Source organism: Amia ocellicauda, chromosome 21 (assembly GCF_036373705.1).
Source record: "Amia ocellicauda isolate fAmiCal2 chromosome 21, fAmiCal2.hap1, whole genome shotgun sequence".
Taxonomy (NCBI): Eukaryota; Metazoa; Chordata; class Actinopteri; order Amiiformes; family Amiidae; genus Amia; species Amia ocellicauda.
In genome coordinates this window covers 18,776,871-18,797,057 of record NC_089870.1, presented here as the reverse complement: position 1 = coordinate 18,797,057, position 20,187 = coordinate 18,776,871, and the positions used below count along the sequence as shown (strand labels likewise).

Sequence of the window (20,187 nt, the reverse complement as noted above, 5' to 3'; positions counted from 1 at the left end):
AACATTCAGGCTTCATTGAAACTGACAAATTCCTTGGCCATGGTGGCTGCTTATATACTGCGAAGGCTTGCATATATATAGATAGCACTAAAACAATAAAGCAAATCTAAAACAAAATCATAAAAAATTAAATGCAAACATACAGGTTTTTAGTACTTACAAACTTACAGCAAACATTACGTTATAGACATTCACAAACTAAATGCACAGTAAGAGTTATCAAAAAAGGGCTTAGTAAGTTAGTCTACAAAAAAAAGCAAAACTGTAAAAAATATAAATCAGCTTTCAAAATTATAACAGCCTACAAAAAACGTTATTGAAGGAAGAAAGCATACCACATAATTTTCGTCAACTTACATCAACAAATTGCCCGCATGATTTTGGCATGAAGAAAAAAAATGTACAAAAGAAAGTTGTGTAAGAATGCTCTTGGACAAGTATAGTTATATTGTTGTAAAATTTACTTTAGCAATTGTATTTCTTGTTTAATATTTGTTCTTTTTTTTTTGACAAGATGGTACAGGGAGGCAACAACACATACATCCACACCACATGACATGAAAAATAAACTTCACCATAATTCTGTTTTGTTTTTTTCTCTCTCTCTCTCTCTCTCTCTTTTTCTGTATCAGTTTAAATAACTCAAGTATTACAAAAAACTGTACATCGATAACTTTTAGATTCTTGCTGCTCTTGAAATATCTACATTCTAATAATTGCAGTAAAGTTTTTGCTTAGTTTATTTTTTTCCTCAATTAATGGATGACTGTACATATTTTAACACTGCTAAAGAAGAGAGGGGGGACGGGGGAGGGAGGGAGTGAAGGGACTGGACCTATGAGCATACTACATAGGAAATGAAAAAGATGGGGGTGAATGTGTAAGTCAGTTGCCATGTCCATGTAAAGGCGATACGAAGCGGTCTGGCGGCATTAGAGCTTTTGGCTGTAAGGAAGGGATGGGGATATACAAACAATGAGCATATATACATGCCCATCTACAAAAAATAACATAACTCTAACACTGACAATCTCACAAACCCTAAACTGCAACTTCTTCTTTGCCATGCAGTTGAAATCATTCATTAATCAAAGATCGTTAATCAAAATAGCTTTCAAATCAATAAAATCAACAGAAAAATAAATTCTAGATCCGGAACTTCTTCACCAGGGGCGATGCAGGCCAATGATTAGTATTTTTTTGATTATATAGACATTAGATACATCTGCAGATTTGTAATTTGCATGACGGAATCGCCTGGCAATCTAAAATGTACTCCTCGGGTTATCGTTTCTCAATTTGTACGGAGAGACGCAGCCAATGTGCGACTAAGGCCCTGCAGGACTCGTGCTGAAGCAGTTCCAAATCCCTCGAAAATAAAGAAACCAAAGAAAGAAGTGTATTAAGAAATCATAATCATAATCAGAAAATAGTCACAACTAATTTTTCAGCTTTTTTTTTTTTGACAAAAAAATTTGAACAAAACCAAATAGATCAGCAATTAAAAAATAACAACAAAAATTATATATATTTAAGTATATATATATATATATATAAACTAGAAAAACAATTTTCCCAAGGGAAGAAAGAACAAAGCAATTTAAAATTTGTCACACACTATCATAGATGAACAACCAGATGCACACACTAAAACACACACACGAAGAGGGACAGTTTATAGGCAACTGTCGCCTCCTTTATGTGCTTTAAGGACAAAGTATCGTTTATTAGTATTTTTAAACATGTAACGGGCGTGCAGTCTGGATGTACGTCAGAGAAAGATAGAAGAAATTGGCTGAAAATGGGTTACTTTTACTGTAGATGTTAATGCATGCTTAAAGTAAGTTGCATTTAGGGAAAGTAGAAGAACAGTACAGCAAGCTAGGGTAAGGAGGAGGTTAGCAAGGTGAGAAAGGTTAAAGGTCAGAGGAGCAGTTCGACCAATGGCTGCAGATCCTCAAAGCCAAGAGAATTGGTTTAGAATACCGTCAGCTACAAAAACGACTGAGTTTGTCGTTCAGGAACATGTTTTTTCATTATATGATTATAGTTATCGTTATCTTTAAAGCCAATGTTGATCTGGTTCAAGGGTTGTGTTGTGATTGGACCCACAGCCTTTGGTTTAACAGCTATACAGAGTACTTTGAGGAATTCCACAAGAGGGCACAGCGTTGGCGTTACAAGAATCATTTTCATATCATATGTAAGGTTTTAAGGGGTGAGTCTGAAGGTATCTCGTGCATGTTTGACCAGAGTCATGTTTCTAATATTATTGTATCGTAATATTATTGTATCACTTGTACAACAAATGCTAATTGACAAATGCTCTTACTATATTACAAAAACAGTCTAATGGCATGTTACTAACATGTTGCTCATCTACAAACTGAAGATTTATGTAGGTAGGAGTTGAAGTATCAGTTGAAGTTTTTAATTTTAGTTGTTAAACATTTCCATATTTCTATTATGATATCCATAGCAAACTGATAAATGTTGTTTCTATCCTGTTTATTCAAATTCTTTGCAGCTGTGACTAAAATAATAAATTTCAGCGTTGCTGTTCATCAGCTTATATATCATTCTAATTGGAAATGCAGAAATGAAAACATACATTGTTATGCTTTACTTAGAAGCATGTATAAACAAAAATAAAAATAAACATTTATAAACATAGTTTAAATAGATTAAATGTATAGTTTATATATAAATTCATCCCACATCGAGGATATCTGCATGTGCCATGTGGATCATTTCTAGCAGTAAACATTTTTAACAAGCTTGCAAAGCAGCTCAAAAAAGCATACTTGTTTGGTAACCTCTTAAAAATGCTTTAACAGCATATAAAAGGCAAATGGAGCTGCTTTATCATAAAGTAACAGACACAACTGAAAGCGTTGGAGGAGAGTGATAAAACACTGAGTTCAATAGCTGATATATGTCATGCTCAGCAATGTGTCTAGTTGCCCAAACTTTGATTGCACGTGTGGTAAATATGAGACTAAGGATAGTTAGATAGTCATTCCACAGGATAAATGCACTTTATTTTCTTCTTCTTCAAACAAGAACTGGTTTAGTTTATTCAAGCAGCTCAATACAAATGACTGAGACAGATACAGTTAAATCATTATCTCTGCTTCATAATGATTTATCAATAATTGCTCTATTTGAGGTTTCGCTCTCAGAAATAATTACAAGGCTGCTAAACTAATTAAAGTCAGTTGTAACCCAAATGCAGTTCTGCTTGCTATTGTTTTCTCAAGTTCTTGATTAGATATGAATTGCCTTTTACAAAAAATGTTTTTATATTTCTACAGAAGATGTACTGTGGGTTTTGTGTTCTTGCTCAGATAATTCCAAGGTAGAAAGAGTACAGTGTGTGTGTGGGGGGGGGGTGTGGGGTGGGAGGGAGGCCCTGCTTTAATCAAAAATGTAATTGGAAATTGCAAAGGGCTATCTTTCTCTCTAGTTTTAAACAACCTTCTGGTCATTGAGGTTCTTTGGAATATCTAAATCAAGGAACTGAAAATACAACTGAAGGTAAAATAAGCTTCCTATAAGCAGCTTGTAAACTTCAAAGCATTTAACATTAAATACGCAGAACTCAGAGGGAAAGAGATTTTAAGTGTGGGAAGCCTCATAATTAAAATATGTGTTTTTATAATATACTATTGCAGTTTTGTCTGCAGTCATGTCTAATTGCTATTGAGTATGTGATTATATTAACTTAAAATATACTGTATCTGAGATTTTTAAGTTGAAGTTGTCAACCTATCTCACTACTGAGTAGTCACCCAACATGCTTTAGAGTAGTCACTTTCGTTAGAAGGTCATATTTTACTGTAGTTTACAAAACAGGGAGATATTTAATATGAGATCATATTTAATACATGAGAGACTAGTGACTGAAGTGACCTTTTTATACCCCAAACTTAATAATAACCATTCCAATTTGTGTTGATTTTAATCTGCACACTTACCTTATCTTGCTTAGTGGTATTTGTTACACATACACACACATTGTGTTTTATGGATTTGTATATTATTTTGGACCATTGCATTTAAAGGGGCATGGATCCTTGGATGTATATTCTTGACAGATGTACTTTTTGTCAAGATGTAAGTTTTAAATGTACACTGATGACTAAGAGGGCCCAAAATAATAATAATTAAAAAAAACCCAGTTAAACAGATGTTACTTCTGTAATGGCATTTAGGGCATTACATTAATAAGTACATTAAAAATGCTGCAGTTTACAGTGATATTCAGAATTTTATTTATAATAAAACAAAAGTGGTCAGAGTAAGAGATTGTAGTGGAAGCTCATTATTACAAATACATCTGGGCCCTCTGTGTGTTGTGTTTATATGTTTATTTCTAATCAGTGTTTTGTCTGAAATCATTAACCAGTTACATGATCAACACAATAATCACGTCTGAAGAACTGAAACTGGAAAATGAGTCAAGCTGAATTATACAATTTGATTTGTTTTGATTTGTATGGTTCTTCATTATTACTTCTTAATGTTGATGGTAAAACATTTTAAATTGTGCACAAATGTCTGTGAAAGTATACAGTATAATGTGTTTTTTTTTATTTAGGTGAGTAGATTTGCTTCTGCATAGAGACATGCACCATTAATTGACAAATCGTTTTAAATTGCTAAAGAACATGCTGTGATGAAAGCGTTCTAATTTCTGAAAGATACTGGCTTGTGTGCAAAACAAATTACACAGAAAGGGAGATTGCTGTTATTTTAAACGTCATGGGCCATTTACCAGCTCAAGACTCCTCATCACCAATGAGCTGCCGTAATTGTTACCTATCCTTTAGAAATATAATCAATACATTAATCTAATACAACTGTCCGCACTAAATAGATCACTGGTCAATGTTTTTCATTTTTTTAAACTATATATATAAGAGAAAAAAACTGTCTTCCAAATCAAAAAGGCATAGAAAGTATGTGTAACTAGACATGATATGCTATTACGATTTCCTATTTTATACTGAATTTCTTATTTTATATTTATTGTTTTCACAGAAAAACTTGTGTTTCAAGCAAACATGTTCTGGACGGGTGTAAAAGATTTTCATTTATTTCCTATGCTTCAGAATATCAAAGTCAGCAACTTTTAGAATATCTTTGTTTTGGTGCTAAGTTCTCTGCTATGTATTAATAGAAGTAAACATGTAACCCCATTTCCTGTGCGGCTAAAGACATCAGGGAAGACAAAGTGCATTCCATCTAGGTTCTAACAAGATGCCATACACATTTTTCAAAGAGATGGATTGTATAACTATTTAATTTGACTCACACAGAGTTCTTAAACAGCAGCACCTTTGTCCTCAACAATTATTTCCAATTGCAGTTATAAACTGTATTATAAAAAGTAAGAATGCAATTAACTTAAAATTGCACAGTTATCTACTTATTTTCTCAATCTAAAACTTTTCATGGTATAGTCTGATTTATATAAATAGCTGATTTTAATATTTGCATATTCTGCTGTCTATTTTCAATAGCCCATTGATTACTTAAATTACTATAAAAACACATCTTCTGTGTCAAAAATTATGATAGCATCGTATCTTACTGGTTGACCGAATTGCTTTAATCAGAACAGGAACTCTTTGCTGTAAAAGGATGTCTTCACCAGTGCAGGTTTAGTACATATCTCTTTGAAAATGTTAGTCACATGACATCAATGCCCCATGCTGATGACATTAACAGTGGATAAAAAAAGAGGGTATATTTTTTAACAAGGGGGAGAGAATCGGGGTAAATCACACTAAGGGTTAGTTATTCAGCCAATTGAACTCCATCTTCAAAAATGAAAATTAAAAGCAAAATAAAGCATTGAAACATACATTTCAAGTAAAAAATAAGTTGAAATGTCTGAAATATTTAAAACTCTGCCAGTTTCTACGGAGTCTCAATTACATTCTAAAGACCTAAACCACAACAAAGTAAATTTAATGGATTACCTCACAACAGGTTTCAAAAAGGGCCATGATAATAAAATTATATAAGAGAAGTAGAAACAACTGAGATCTTCCACACCATCCTGATAAGCACAGACACTACACTAAGCGTCATGCAAATATTCTTCAACAGCAGCTGTATTTAGAAAAAGTAATGCTGTGTTTTCAAATTGTACCTTATATCAGCAGGCATGTTCCAGATTGGTCTGTCTAATGGGCATTTATTATATGCTTCAGCAAATCCCAAGGAGTTTTATTGGCATTTTCAGCTATCATAGTGAATCCATTTCTGGAAGTCAATTTGTTGAGCAACAATGAAATTTCTATGATAAAGACCTTAAAGCTGGCTGGGGAGAAAAAACACCTCTTGCCAAACTAGACATGTGTCAGCTAAATAACCCTAAACTGATTTAAGACTTGTTCTCATATGACAGTTGGTCCTGTGAGCCATGACAACATCTATAATCTAGAGCATAAACTGTCTATCTAAACAACACTCTCTGACCGGGAACAAATGGTTTGTTTATCGATGTATTTCTTTATTTAATAATACAGATGGGTACAGAAGTTATTTTCATGACCAAATTAAATGCCAGATGCACAGGATGCGATCTGATGCTTTTACATATTACTTTACGTTTCATTGTAGGGATTAATATGAATTAATAATTAATATAAATAAGACTTTTCTAACTGAACTAAGCAATAATAGATTCAGATATAAAAGTTACTTTTCAGCAGATGCACTGAATATTTATTTTTTTCCCCCACCATGTTCTTCAGTCATGTTAAAATCCTTCAGGTATTTTTTAAGCTTTCTATATTACACTAGCCGATGTCTGATTGCAATCAAAGCAATATTCATATCTGGTTGCCCACAATTATTCCTGCGTTTGGCCCTGAAGGGTTGATGTTGATTCATTTCTCTGTGATGATTTCATTATAGGTGGCTGAAATGAAATCTGAGAGAACAAACGGATATGATTCAAATCTAACTGAGTTATTACTTTTCAACATTTCAGCTGACATTAAAGGTGACACTTATTTACTTTCTCACTGGCGTGTGAAAACTGAAATTGTGCTGCTTTAATAAGTATATAACTCTCCGGTATTAACATGCTCAGCACCTTGCCCGGCTGAACATATTTCAAATGCAATCCATATTGGAAAGTATTATAGATAAATCAACAAATATCAAATATTAACATGAAATAGAGCACTCACAGAAACTGGCTGATTTTAAATATATGGCAACATAAATCATTACTAGAATAATGATATATGTTAAATTGCTTAATAGTGGCTCCTGGAAAAAAAAATCAATGAGCAGATTTATATCACATTTGTTTTAATATAAATTCAGTCATGCACATACCTAAGCAAAGCTATTCTAGCAAAAGGTAAGTTGCCCCAGTAATTAGACCTCATGGGAGACTTTGCACTTATGCGTTTGATATTTTCACCTCTATCGTGTTGAAAATAAAATGCTTTAAGATACAACCATCAAACGTAAATCCAGCAGAGATTGTGTTGCCTAAGTAACATGTTTCAGGCTTAATTAATTTGTATCTTAAGTTTTTGATAGTGTAACGCAATTAATCAACTCACAAATGTGTACAAAATGTTGGAAGTATGTTATGTGTTCTTAGTAACAAGAATAGAAGTTTATAAATTCATACATTATTAACTTGCTTGGGGTTTAAGCCATTTCAATTAACTGGTGTCATGTTCGAGACCGTTGTTTGGACTATTTTATTTACAAATTGAATTTAGCCTTCTTATGGAATTCCTTCGGGGGCAAGGGACAATTCAACAGTTTTACAAACAGAGAACAGAATCACATGACCACACAGAAACGGTTCACTCCAAGACAAAAGACGGACAGACGGACGGACACACACACAGACAGACACTGCTGCAGAGAAAGTATGCAGCGGCAGTTTTTGATACTGCTACTTGTAGGATGTTGAACTTGAACTAAACAGTACAGGCCGGCTGGGTTAGCCTGAATGCATAGCTATGAGGAAGACACACGATGGAGCCATCAAAGTTCATGCATTGTAAAATGGAAGTCACTAGGAAGTTGGTTTTAGTTAGTTAATAGCTACAGCTATTGCATGCCACAAATGACTTTTAAGATCAACAAATAAAATAGAAAAACAGATATACTTTGTGGCAATAAAATTCTTTTTATGCCATCTGCATTTAAAAAAAACATTTATATGCAGAACGGCTCGGAAGAGGGGCGGGGCAGGAGGGGAGAAGAAAGGAGAAAAAAATCATTCTTTCACACACAACTTTCTTCAGACAGATTAGGGGTGGCCCATGTGTGGCCAAAAAAGGTGATGGCAAGAAAAGATTTTGTTGCCTTTTATTTGCTTTGTTAATCAAAAATGGGAATGTTTCAGTTTAAGCCATATGGCACGAATAATTAAAGCAAAGTAAAAAAAAAAAAAAATGTTCTTAACCACCAAAAATTCATGCGGCACAAGATGAGGTGAAACGACAGAAATGTATTATTTTTGGATAACTGGCAGATGAGGACATCAACTTAAGAGACGAAACTAAGAGACTAAACATCGAAATTATAATAAAATCATACCCATAAGAATATATAGGGAAAACAAAAAACAAAAAAGACCAAAACACTCGTGCTGTACAAAAGAAACCACATATCATGCAACTGTCCACACAGCTGATGCTGGGGTTAGAATGAAGGCGTGAATTTCTGTGTAAACGTGTGACTGGATGACAGGGGGCTGTTGATATCTGTCTTTTTTATATGTAACTCAGGGGCCATTATGACAAAGAAATTATCCTTATTTTATAATATCTTACTCTTAAATATTCATTGGGAGAACTTGGGATTGACCCCACAAGGACGCCATCATAAAACAAAACTCTAGCCATCAGCCAGTCATGTCCCTGAAATTGTCAAATTCTTGGAGGCGATACAGCTACCTGGATATCATGATGTCATTCTTCTGTGCTACATTTACATTCGTTGCTGTCAAACTTTACAGAACTCGAAAAAATGATTGTTCTGTCAGTGAATCTTTTCTTATCATATCGTGCTGTGCCCTCTCTAACTTAACTTAAACCTCATTTAAACCTGGCTTTAGACCTAATGAAAATGCAGTCAAACATCCCTCTTGTGTTACATAAGTGACCTATATTGGTCAATATATCTAATTTAGGAAAAAAGAACACTACTGTTTTGTTTTCGTCAGTATTCTATACGAGGAAATATGGATACAAATTTTAATCACATCTCAATCTAAATTGTATACTATGTTCCTACTCCTGGCTACTCTTTCTTTTAACAATATTAAAGGGCAAAAGCATAGAGACAGACATTTTTAAAAATAATCTGAGAATATTGCAGCCGAGCAGGATTTCACTGATTGGTGCTAAAATTCAACTCCTCCACCCTTATTGGAAAGAGACCAATTCAATTTAAATTTTTTGGATGAATATCTACAAGTTTCAGTGGAAAGATTTCTTAAACCCCAAAACAGCTGTATTCGTGCTCTTTTGTCCTATATTTAAAAAATCAGTAGCTGCTGGATATTTAGTTAGTTATGAAAAACAGAACAATGTAACCTTGCATTCGGAATATCTATCAAAAATAAAACACGTGTGCACACACAGAACACACATACACACACACACAGAACACACATACACACACACACACACACACACACACACATATCTGTATATTTGAACACGGTTAAAATCTGTTCATTGCAGTTACTTGACTGGCTGCTTGTTTTAAAATAAAAAAGGTATCCAAGAAAAATAGGTCTGTACCCAAGTTCTTCCAAAACAAATGTTAAGTCAGAGTAAGTTATGAGTAAAACCTACATATAACTAAACATAGTTTTCACAATTTGATTTAAAAATAACAACATCAGTAGAACACCTTCACCTTATAACAAAACTATAAAAAAACAAAACAAAAAAATTGTACACAGAAATTCGATGATATCTGTTCTCTATTAAAATGTTTAACTTAAGGCAAGCTTCTAAAAATAAAGAAACAAAAGAAACCCAAAAACATTAAGATAACTAGTTAAATTGCAGTTACTCTGCTAGATATCACATCATAGTTTTGCCGAAAGCAAATTTTATCAACTCAAAATGTATCATCTATCAAAAATGCAAGTCAATACCACATGGCAAAAAATCTTCAAATATGATACATTTTGAAGCATCAGTGCGGAAAACATGGCCCTCGTTAATACTAATTTTGTACTTTTGTGCTTAAAGGTTTTTTGCTCTCATTTGAATGCTGAGAGAACAAAATTAGTATAAATATATCACCATGTTAACCACTTTGTAAATCCCATGGACAAGTGTAGCTTTAGTCAATGTTTGCATAACAATAACCGGGATTAAAATGACTTACAATTCATTATCCGACTTGATTTTTGATGCACGGTTTACACGGATTTACGTGAGCAGCACAGAGATTTGTAACTCTTTTAGCATTCATGTCTTGCAGAAGGCAATCTTACATGTTCTTTTCAGTTTTTGTACGTGCTCACGTTTTATTTAATATTTTTTAATTCATTTAAAATATTTAAGTTACACTTTGTGGTTCCATGGGAACAGATGCTTTAAGGATTATATCCTTCAGTTGCAAATGAAAAAACTTACATTAAAGCAAGCAAAATTAAACTAATCCAGCCCACCTGTATGACCCGAATCACATTCCTCCAAGTCCTCGTCGTCACTGGAACATTCCGCCGAGGAAACAATTTCATCCGTCTTCGTCGCGGCCGACACAGAGACGACGAGAGACACAAACAAAAAGGAAGGAACACAATTTAATTTATGAGATTATTACAATTAAATGTTTAGAACATGGATTCAGAGACCGGTCCTGGAGCTCTTAATTACATAACTGAGCCTTATATTGCATTGTTAGTTCAATTAAGCAATTAAGATCTCAGTGGTCAACAGGCCACCGATCTGGTACATCAAATGCTTCTCTTCTGTTGTAAAATGATTAAATAAAAACAATCACATGTATATTCAAAAATGATTCAGTACCCTAGAAGAATATTAAAATATCACATCTTTGTAAATAGAGCTCTGGGTGTCAGTTCTCAAAGACAAGAGCTTGAAATCTATTAGCAATATTCTCAATGACATTTTCCATGGCTGTTTGAACTATTGATTTAACTCAGGCCTGGGTTAAATTATCACCATACAATCTTTAACCAAATAGCAAATTAGCAACCGAGTACCTGGAGGAGGATTTCCATTGGGAAGAAGGAAAAAGCATTTGACCAGTGAAACAATACTGGCTATGTCACTGTGTGATTGGTGAGTGGTCTCACTATTTGATTTTATCTGGCCCTCACTCTTATCCATATTCAGGTCTTTTCAATTAAGTAAAAAGAGTGTGATACAACAAATTTGAAACCCGTCTCCTACTATAATTGGAGCTAGAATAATAATGAATAAGTGTTTATAATGTTCTCTATTTAATGGTCTCTATAAGTGCTCTGTTCAGTCACATTGTTCTGTGGCCTATTAACGTGCAAAAGGTTGTATTTGTATTGATTTATTTTATCGATGTTTTCCAAAACATACTTTTTCTCAACAGCTACAAGACTTTCCCAACTCCTGTAGCTGCTGTATTTCTCTGCACCGACATCTTTACAATCAAATCATCCCGGAAAACAACTTTGAACACAACCTCCCAATCAGTATTTTTGTTCATGAATATATTGTATCCGAACGAATAGAGTGCTCTGGGGTCTGTAGTTAATACTGAAATTACAGTCACATTTAGTTTAAGGTTTTTATTGGCATCTGAAGGAAATTAACTATTATTGTTTTTTCCCCATTATACAAACGCAATCATCTCGACATTTACTGCCAAAGAGCTGGTTCATAAAAGGCATGTTTGTGAGTTTGAGATGCAGGACTGAATTGAATAGCCTATAAAAGCTTCTGATGTAATTAACATTTTCGTATAGGTGTGGTTCCAATCTAAAAAATATAAGACCTTTAGAAAACTGTTTCATTGACCCACACCACTAAACAGAACATTATAATTGAACAGGTTTTATTTTAAACATTGTTGGCCAGTTTGAGGTCTTCTATAAATCTGATCAAACCACTTTTTGAATTCTTATTTTTCACACCAGTCAAACTCTATTTAACCAAACGAACTACCACACCATTCCAGGAAGAGATTTCTTTGGAAGTTAATGCCTTCATATTTTATTATTTTATTTCCATGCGAATGGTAATTGAAACCAGTTTTATTTAGCGAGTCTATATATCACTCACAGGGTCAATATTTTTGCAGATAATATTTTTTTCCCCCTCTCTTTCTCCGGCTCCGGCTTCTAATTATTTACCGAAAGTGTCACTTCAATCTTCTGTTCCTGAGAGTTTGCATGGATTTTCATTACTATAGATCACTGCTATTGAAAGGAAAAGCCTGATTCCCACAAAGCATTTGTAGATTATCTCCTCACCTCAGTAGCCCACAATTCTGATTTATCCCTTAGTTTTCCCTTACTTGCAGTATGCGCAGCAGGCAGTCCCATAATTTTTCACTGTGGTCTCTTGACATGTCTTTATTAGGAGCAGATTAGAATGAGGATAAAATAAGCACTGTCATAGTACAGCTTTATGAAATTATAAATAACACAAAGAATGATGAAGTTCACACTTCGAGTAAAAACACAGGACCATAAATATCTTTGAGCTTGACAACTGGATAAAATATTACTCTCTGGCTGCCCTGGCACTCTCAACTTTGTGAAGATGCACTTTGGGTGGATTTTTTTGCAAGCCAGCAAACAAACAAACAAACAAACACACATCCAGATATCCACAGCGAAGTGCTAGAAAATATGTCTCTGAGCAAATATAATATTATTCATTGAATTTCTATTTAGTGTGGCAAAACATTCTCTCATCCCCAACAGAGAGAAACATCAGAGATCCATAACTGGAGTAGAAAATGCAACTGACTGAAGCCAGAGACGTCTGATATTTCAAAACTGTCTTTAATTCGCCTCTGAAAAGCTCTGAACTGAACAATATAGTTTCTCAGACAATTAGAACTAACCAACCTGTGTTCCCGACATCCTGTATTTGTGATATGGAAATCATTTTACAATTTGTGACCTTCAACACCTTGTATACGATTGCAACCAATACTAGGACTTTTGTTCAGCGGAGATGGACTAATCTGTGTAATAACAATGTGAAAACTTGTTTCTTCCGTGTTTAAGCCTTTAACATCCATCTGTTACGAGGGGATTAATCTTCCCCTCGCTCAAACTGGCCTGACAGTAAGGGGAAACTTAATATTGAACCACTGGAGATTAACTAGTTTCAATGTGCTTTCCAAAGCCCTAGAAATGTAATGCTTCATGCTGTCCGACAGATAAGCAAATCCGCCTAAATCCTTTCAATTTATTTTCAGGCTTCAAGAAATTACACATTATTTAAAGCTCAAGCATCTTCAGAAATCAAGATTGGGTGTTTATTGAATTTATACAATGATTTCAATACTGTAGGTAAGACTCTGCCATAGTCTAAAGCCAAAGTCTCTAAATTAACTTCTTCAATTCCTTTCACTGTACTAGGTGTACTGTAAAAATGCATGCACGCACACAGATACACTTTTTTATGAGGAATTAAATTGCTTATTTTCTCTATGAATAAAAATCAACCTCCACATAAATGACAAGGCGGCCTAAATTGCATAATTTTAAAGGCCGCATGAGAGAAGGAGATAACATTACATAAGGCACATTATATTACATAAAGTGAACGGATAGTACGCAAAACACAAATAAATACGATTACTAGAATTGAAAAGCATATAAATATTTATTGTGCCATGTTTACATTGTAACAGGCAGGGGACAACCTAAATATGAAGGATTGTGGATGTTTATCTGTAGAGACAAATCAAATCTTCTCAAGTCAAAAACTAAATTGTTCTTGACCCTAACAGCATGTGGCTTAATCTCACATTTCTACTCATTGTCTGTCTTGATGAATACAAATTACAGGAGATAATTCACACATCCGAGGCCCCAAAATAACATTACATGGACGCACTAATGCTGTTTCACACGTTTCTATGAGAAGGATAGCAAATTTGCATTATATTCTACAGTCTTCAAACTTTAGATATAGAAATTGTGATTTAAAACATGTACCGCGGACTACAGAGCCAAATTGATCTATAGTTACGTTCACAAAATGCAGTCAAATTAAACCCCTAAAATTATGTTCTTTGGACTTTTAAGAGCAAAATATACTTGAATTGTCTAGTAATGCATGGTGAGTTTCTTATATAGAGCATATTGAATTTATCTACATATGACCAACATAGACGTTGGGCATAGGACGATGAATGCTGGTCGTGATTTTATGGTCTGTTCTCATTTCAGATTGCAACGGCACTTTCCCATAACCGTGTTGTGGTGTTTACACATCTTTCTGCCGTTTTAGCAGAAGTCAGTCAGATGCAACATACGATAAAGACCATCGGAAATGATTGCGCCTTGGCAGTAAAGTAAGATATGTCAAGAGCCCAGCAGTAATGTGATAACATGGCCATTAAGTCTTTATTCATCCAATTGCAAATGAATCATCCATGTTAAAGCTTACACTGCAATTTTTGTCATTTTTATTCTCTATTGGACAGGACTTTCACTGCCTTTTAAACACTCACACACACACACACAAAAAAGATGACTCTGAAAACTCTCAGCAGACTGCAAAGCGTGGCAGACAGCTTCCAGTGAGCGAGACACAAACCATTCATTGCCATATAAGCCACTTATTGTGCTATAAACCATTTATTGCAATGGAAAAAAATGATCTGCTTTAGTATGTATTGCTTTCCAGAGAAACACAAATTGCTTATTTTAGCAGTATTTGAAGAAATCTAAAGATTCTCTGTGTGTTCCCGATCCAGAGATGAACAGAACAGATGGTTGCAATGTGCGTTTCTGGTGCTAAAGGTTGATTGAAGCGAACGTTTGCTGAATTCAAACTGCAATTACTGAGCAAAAAATGGCCCACTGCACACTTAAAAAAGCATCAATCAATTAAAAATGCTACAATATAACAATTGCAATCATGCTCAAAATAGAAATAAAGATTTCTTGTCAAAATGAAAGTTAGAGGGCTGTTCATTTATACTAATGCACTGCAGATGTACACTACTTGTACTAAAGAAATTGTATGCACATTTATTTTTAAATAAATCCTTCAAAGAGTAAAATATAGGGTAATAAAATAAAGAGGTCGGGAACTGTTACAATTTTTTTTCTTTTCTTTCCGCATTTATGAGATGCGATCACTTACCCCGCATCCTCTCCAAGACGTGAGTGGGTATAGACACCCAGGATATTGAGAATGCAGAATTTACAGTGACATGGGATGTCAGCAAATAGCAAACACGTCGATGGAAAATGGTCACACATTGGCGACGTCTTCTGTAAGCCATTGAGAAACAAAAACGTGCGGCGAATGGTTATTTGGCAGGCCTCAGGAAATGAAGAAGCCCATCCACAGAGCGGGACTGGGCCTGGCAGGGAATCGGCTGAGCTTACTGTGTGCATTTAAGCAACGTGCCTTTGAGGGGCTGCACTCTGTGGGGCGGGAGAGATAAGCTCACTCACCATGCCCGGCGCGGTTGTGGTTTCACCAGAGCGAACTCTGGCAACTCTGCAGAATTATTCTCGAATTGTTCTCCGCTTTTGTAATGTGTACGGCAAGTCCTCAAGTCCTCAGTCCTCGCAAGCTTAAATCACTACATTGATTTCACTCCAAAACCGGAGCCAGAGAGAGGTCTCCCGGAGTGTCTGGGTAGATGTCTTGCCAGCAAGTTCAGATTTAGAAAGCTCACTTCACAAACGCCACAAAAAGCGTCTGACGTTTAACAGTTTCCACCCGGGAACCAAGCGCCAGACCTCACAGGCTGCCATCTTCCGCGGACGGGAGCCGAGACGTCTCCTGAAGGGTGTCTGTCTGGCCATTACCTGAAAAGCACCAGGAAAAGCTAATGCACAGGAAACTTTACAGCATTGCTGGCTCATTTGCGCTAGCTCCAATCGCTCTCCGTCTCCAAGCAGATGTCCCCCCTGGCTACACAGGGAAACAGTGTGTTGGGTCCAGCGCACTGCTATGCTGTTGGTTAGCATTCAACCCCTTTGCCTAGAGGCTCACACTGCCTATGCAAATCTGGTTAATCAATGCACGATATTTACTGCAGCTCTGCTATAAGATAACTGACAGACTCAGCTAGAAGTGCCAGGAAATATTAGCATCCTACTGTGTGCAATTGGTAGGAGGGAGATGCAAAGTAGCTATATGGAAAAAGGCTGAGCATCTCAATTAGAGAGGAATTAACCGTTTTAGCTACAGCCAAGATCTACAGAGGTAGGTAGGTATCTAGGAAAATGCATTTGTCGTATTGTCCCCCTCCAATTCAAAAATGATACATTGTTTGCTAGTCAATCACTACAGTGGTCTTAGAAAAATGGTTTGCAGTGATTATACAGGTGTCAAACCCCATATTGACAGTACAAATGTAATGCTTTGCTTTCTCTGGACGAAGAGCTACTTTCTCATTCCCTTTATCCCGGAGACAAAAAATATCTGTGCTGTGGAAATATAATGGTCAGATTTCGAGTACACACAATCTGAAACTCTTCATTAATATTTCATTGCAAATCAAAACGGGCTTGAGAATTCATGTGTGTATGTGTTGACACAGATAACTCTAAAAAGGCATGATTTTAGAAGCAATACATACAAGACACGGACCTCATGATTTGTACGTGCAGCAGCTGTTGAACAGACTGCAAGGATTACTGAGGCAGAAGATTAAATGATCATAAACCATTTGAAATCAAAGCAATGGCTATCAGATGTCTATTTAAAAAAAACACACCTTTTAAATAATACGCAGAAGAACACAAACTCTTCACTTTGTTCCTTCTTTACTTCATGCCTAACGATACACACATTTCGTGGCTTTAGTTTTAGGTCTCAATTGAGTCTCGGATTTGAATTGCCCTTTCTCAGAACTTTTACAGATCCACAATTGGAAAAAAAAAAAGTGAACAGCTTAAAAGATTCTCTTACAGAGCGCAAAAACCAAAAAAACGCCGCTCATTACTGACCCTAAACCTAAAATAATTAGCTACTGAATGGAACATATGTCAGTTTGCTCATGCTTCACTCACTGCAGGAGTAATTTAATAGAGGTCAGCTTAAGTAGTGTTTTCTCAATATAGTACATTCTGGTGCTGATAAAGAAAGGAACATTTTAAAAGCCCAAAACCCATTATTAAACAAAGGTATTAATTGGACTGACCATATCTTCAAATACATGATAATTAAGGAAGGACTACAGGAAAATGACGCAAAATTAAATCTTTGACTTCCCGGACTTTTATAAATCAGTAAGTTTAAAGCTTAACTGAAGTCTTTTATTCAATCCTAATAATGGTTTTCAGTCTGTGCATGACAGAACAGCATTTTTTCATGCCTCAAGCTATTAAATACTTAGTCTTCTTTATATATAGAGAGAGTTTTGCATTGTTACAAATGTACCTTGAAAATAATATTTAAATACGACGCATATTTATTCTGGACACTATCTGTCCCTTTGATGACTTCAAGAACATGCTCAATGGCATTTACACAAGCCTTGGTCCTGCTTGGCATTCATGTTTCCTGGAAATGTACCTTACACCACCTATTCAAACAATAAACCGAACTTTCATCTAATCTTGTCATCTCAGGTCTTTGACTATGGCGAAAAGAAAGAGCGGCTGAAACCTTTCCCATCTGTAGAGATATCGGTGCATCGCTGGTGCTCTGAAAGGAATGGATTGCTCTTATTATAAATGTACTTTATGGGGGTTAGACACGTGTGATCTCCAGTAAACAACCGCACGACATCAAAGCACACTCACATGCGAACATACATCGCGTGTCCTACTTTTGACATCAGAGGGGAAAAACACTTACACCAAACAACACATACGCTGGCGACTAACCGAAAACAGAATGTGGTGAAAGAAGCCACAGAGCGCTTGTGCGAGAATGGATGGTACTTCCTGTGTGGACCGTGTCACATTTCTACAGGTCGTGCATTTATCTATAGGAGTGCCAGCTGAAACTGCAGGTCAAGGTAAAGACAGTCAGTAGATTTACCCCAAAGGCTTTACTAAGTCGTGCGAATGTGAAGTGCCAGCCTATAATAATTAATGAGATATAAGCTGTTGAAAGAGGGAGGCCAGAGGCAGCCGGGCGGCCTGTTGACTAACACACATAAGCTCCCCTTCCAGGGACCCTCAAGTACTGTGAACAATGACTTAAGAACTCCCAGTTACTGTAAAATTAGGTCATTTCTTGCTAGCTTTTTTTTTGGTCTCTTTTAAAGGGTTTTATTCCTCTCATAATGTTTGCTTTTTCGATTTCTGCTCTCACAAAATTCCGCCTGCTGTTCCGACAGAAACTCAATAAGAGTCTGACAGGTGATGTTTCGATACCAAAACCTCCTTCTGTTCCACGTTGTGCCATTACAGAGACGTGGGAGTACAGAGGAGGAAAAATAACTTGTATATAATTTAACTTGAATAAATGAAGAGCAACAGATTACTTTACATTATTAGAGCAGCGTATTTGGTATTGTACAATTAAGTAACCATCTATCTTCATTTAAAGGTGGATACTTTGTTTTGTTTTCCCGTGGAGTACTATCTTAAAACGTAGAATAGGAGAGACTAATACGGATAAGAGAAGCACACAACAAATATTGATTTATATATTGTGCTCAGTATTTCAGCAAAAATTCAGATATACTTCACATTTCTATCTGTTTATTTAATGACCGTGCGCTTTGAGGGATCCAAGCACTCTGTCTCCATTAAAACTTGGTCGAGTTACCAAACAACGCGATGTGTGTCGGCTCTGAAGTACTGCAGACGAGGGCGATGGCTCAGTTCTGTCAACCAGAGACGTTTTCAACTACTGCGCTTTTACTTACAGCACAAGATTGAATTATTGCGGCTTAATTAATCCAATAAGACACTTTAAACAATTCACGGCAGTCAATTAATGTAATAAACATTGGGATAATGAAGTATATGAGGGTGAGAGTCTAGTGTACCACAATGTATTGATAGAAAAAAAGTGGCTTCTCTTTTCTGCAGCACCAGCTAATCTTAGTATGTATTACTGTACTGGTTTAAAATAACCTCAAAAGAGGCTTATTTAAATAAAGAAATGGAAGCATTTCAGGACGGCACTAAAAAGGCTGCTTTTGAGAACGCACCTCTCAAATGTAAACAGCTTTGTACTTAGTCATCTACACCCTGTGTCTTCATACACAAAAAAAGGGACCAACAACAACAAAAAAAGCGGAACATAATGAAAAACAAGTTTTCTTTCCCGAGGCATTTTTTTTAATAACCTTGAGTTTTGAAGAAAAGGGAAAAAAAAATAATAATAATAATAAACACCACATGAAATAAAAACAATTCAAAAAATGCAGTGCCATCAATGCACTTCTAGGCTTCTGGAAGGAGTCATAAACATGGCTTTCTTTGGAAATCATCGGTGGAGCAAGACCTTTTGACTGGGCAACTCTAGATCTATGTTATCTTGTCCGATCTAGGCTTTGACAGAATGACAAGAAAACGGCTTCTATTACGAGGAGGATCGATGCCAGGTCTGTTACAGAAGATTGTGACACCTTCATATTCAATCTCCCTATCGAAAACAAACGGGACCATCTGATAGCGAAAACAGTGATTAGTTTCACTCGTACTGTACCGGTCGCTCATCGATACTTGGACTGGAAACAAAGTCTGCTACCTACTGGACTTTTATAGCAAACCTCTCACGGGCTCTGGGGCATCTTTCGAAGTCACCACGAAGTCAGCAAGATTTCTTTGCAATCAAATTATACAGCTTTAAACTGAACATTCTATTTTTTGTCATTTATGTTATTTTTTCCTCACCAAAGGGGCTCTAGCGAAATAATTTTTCTATATATTTTTTATTCCCTTTTGTACTTGTAACACAGTTTCTCGTGTGCACAACTCTAATTGCCATAAGCCATTGCAGGCAGTTTCAAACGGGGTCATTTATCTTCCTGTATAAAAGGAAATGGTCTTTGGCCTTAATCTTT

At 35.7% G+C, this 20,187-nt stretch overlaps 1 protein-coding gene across 9 annotated transcripts in view; it reads right to left on the bottom strand.

Moving 5' to 3' along the window:
- Window positions 1-20,187, bottom strand: part of nrxn3a (neurexin 3a) — a 328,954-nt gene that overhangs the window by 9,677 nt on the left and 299,090 nt on the right. For 7 of the 9 annotated variants that reach the window (XR_010805140.1, XR_010805144.1, XR_010805142.1 and 4 more), the window contains 2 exons: window positions 10,682-10,757; window positions 358-945 (listed from right to left, as the gene is read on the bottom strand). Coding sequence is in view for 2 of the 9 variants with exons in the window: in XM_066694072.1 (XP_066550169.1) it covers window positions 10,682-10,757 (76 nt within the window). In the remaining 7 variants the exon portion in view is untranslated. The remainder of the gene's footprint in view (window positions 1-357; window positions 946-10,681; window positions 10,758-20,187) is intronic. The other 2 variants (XM_066694072.1, XM_066694073.1) reach the window with 1 other exon arrangement.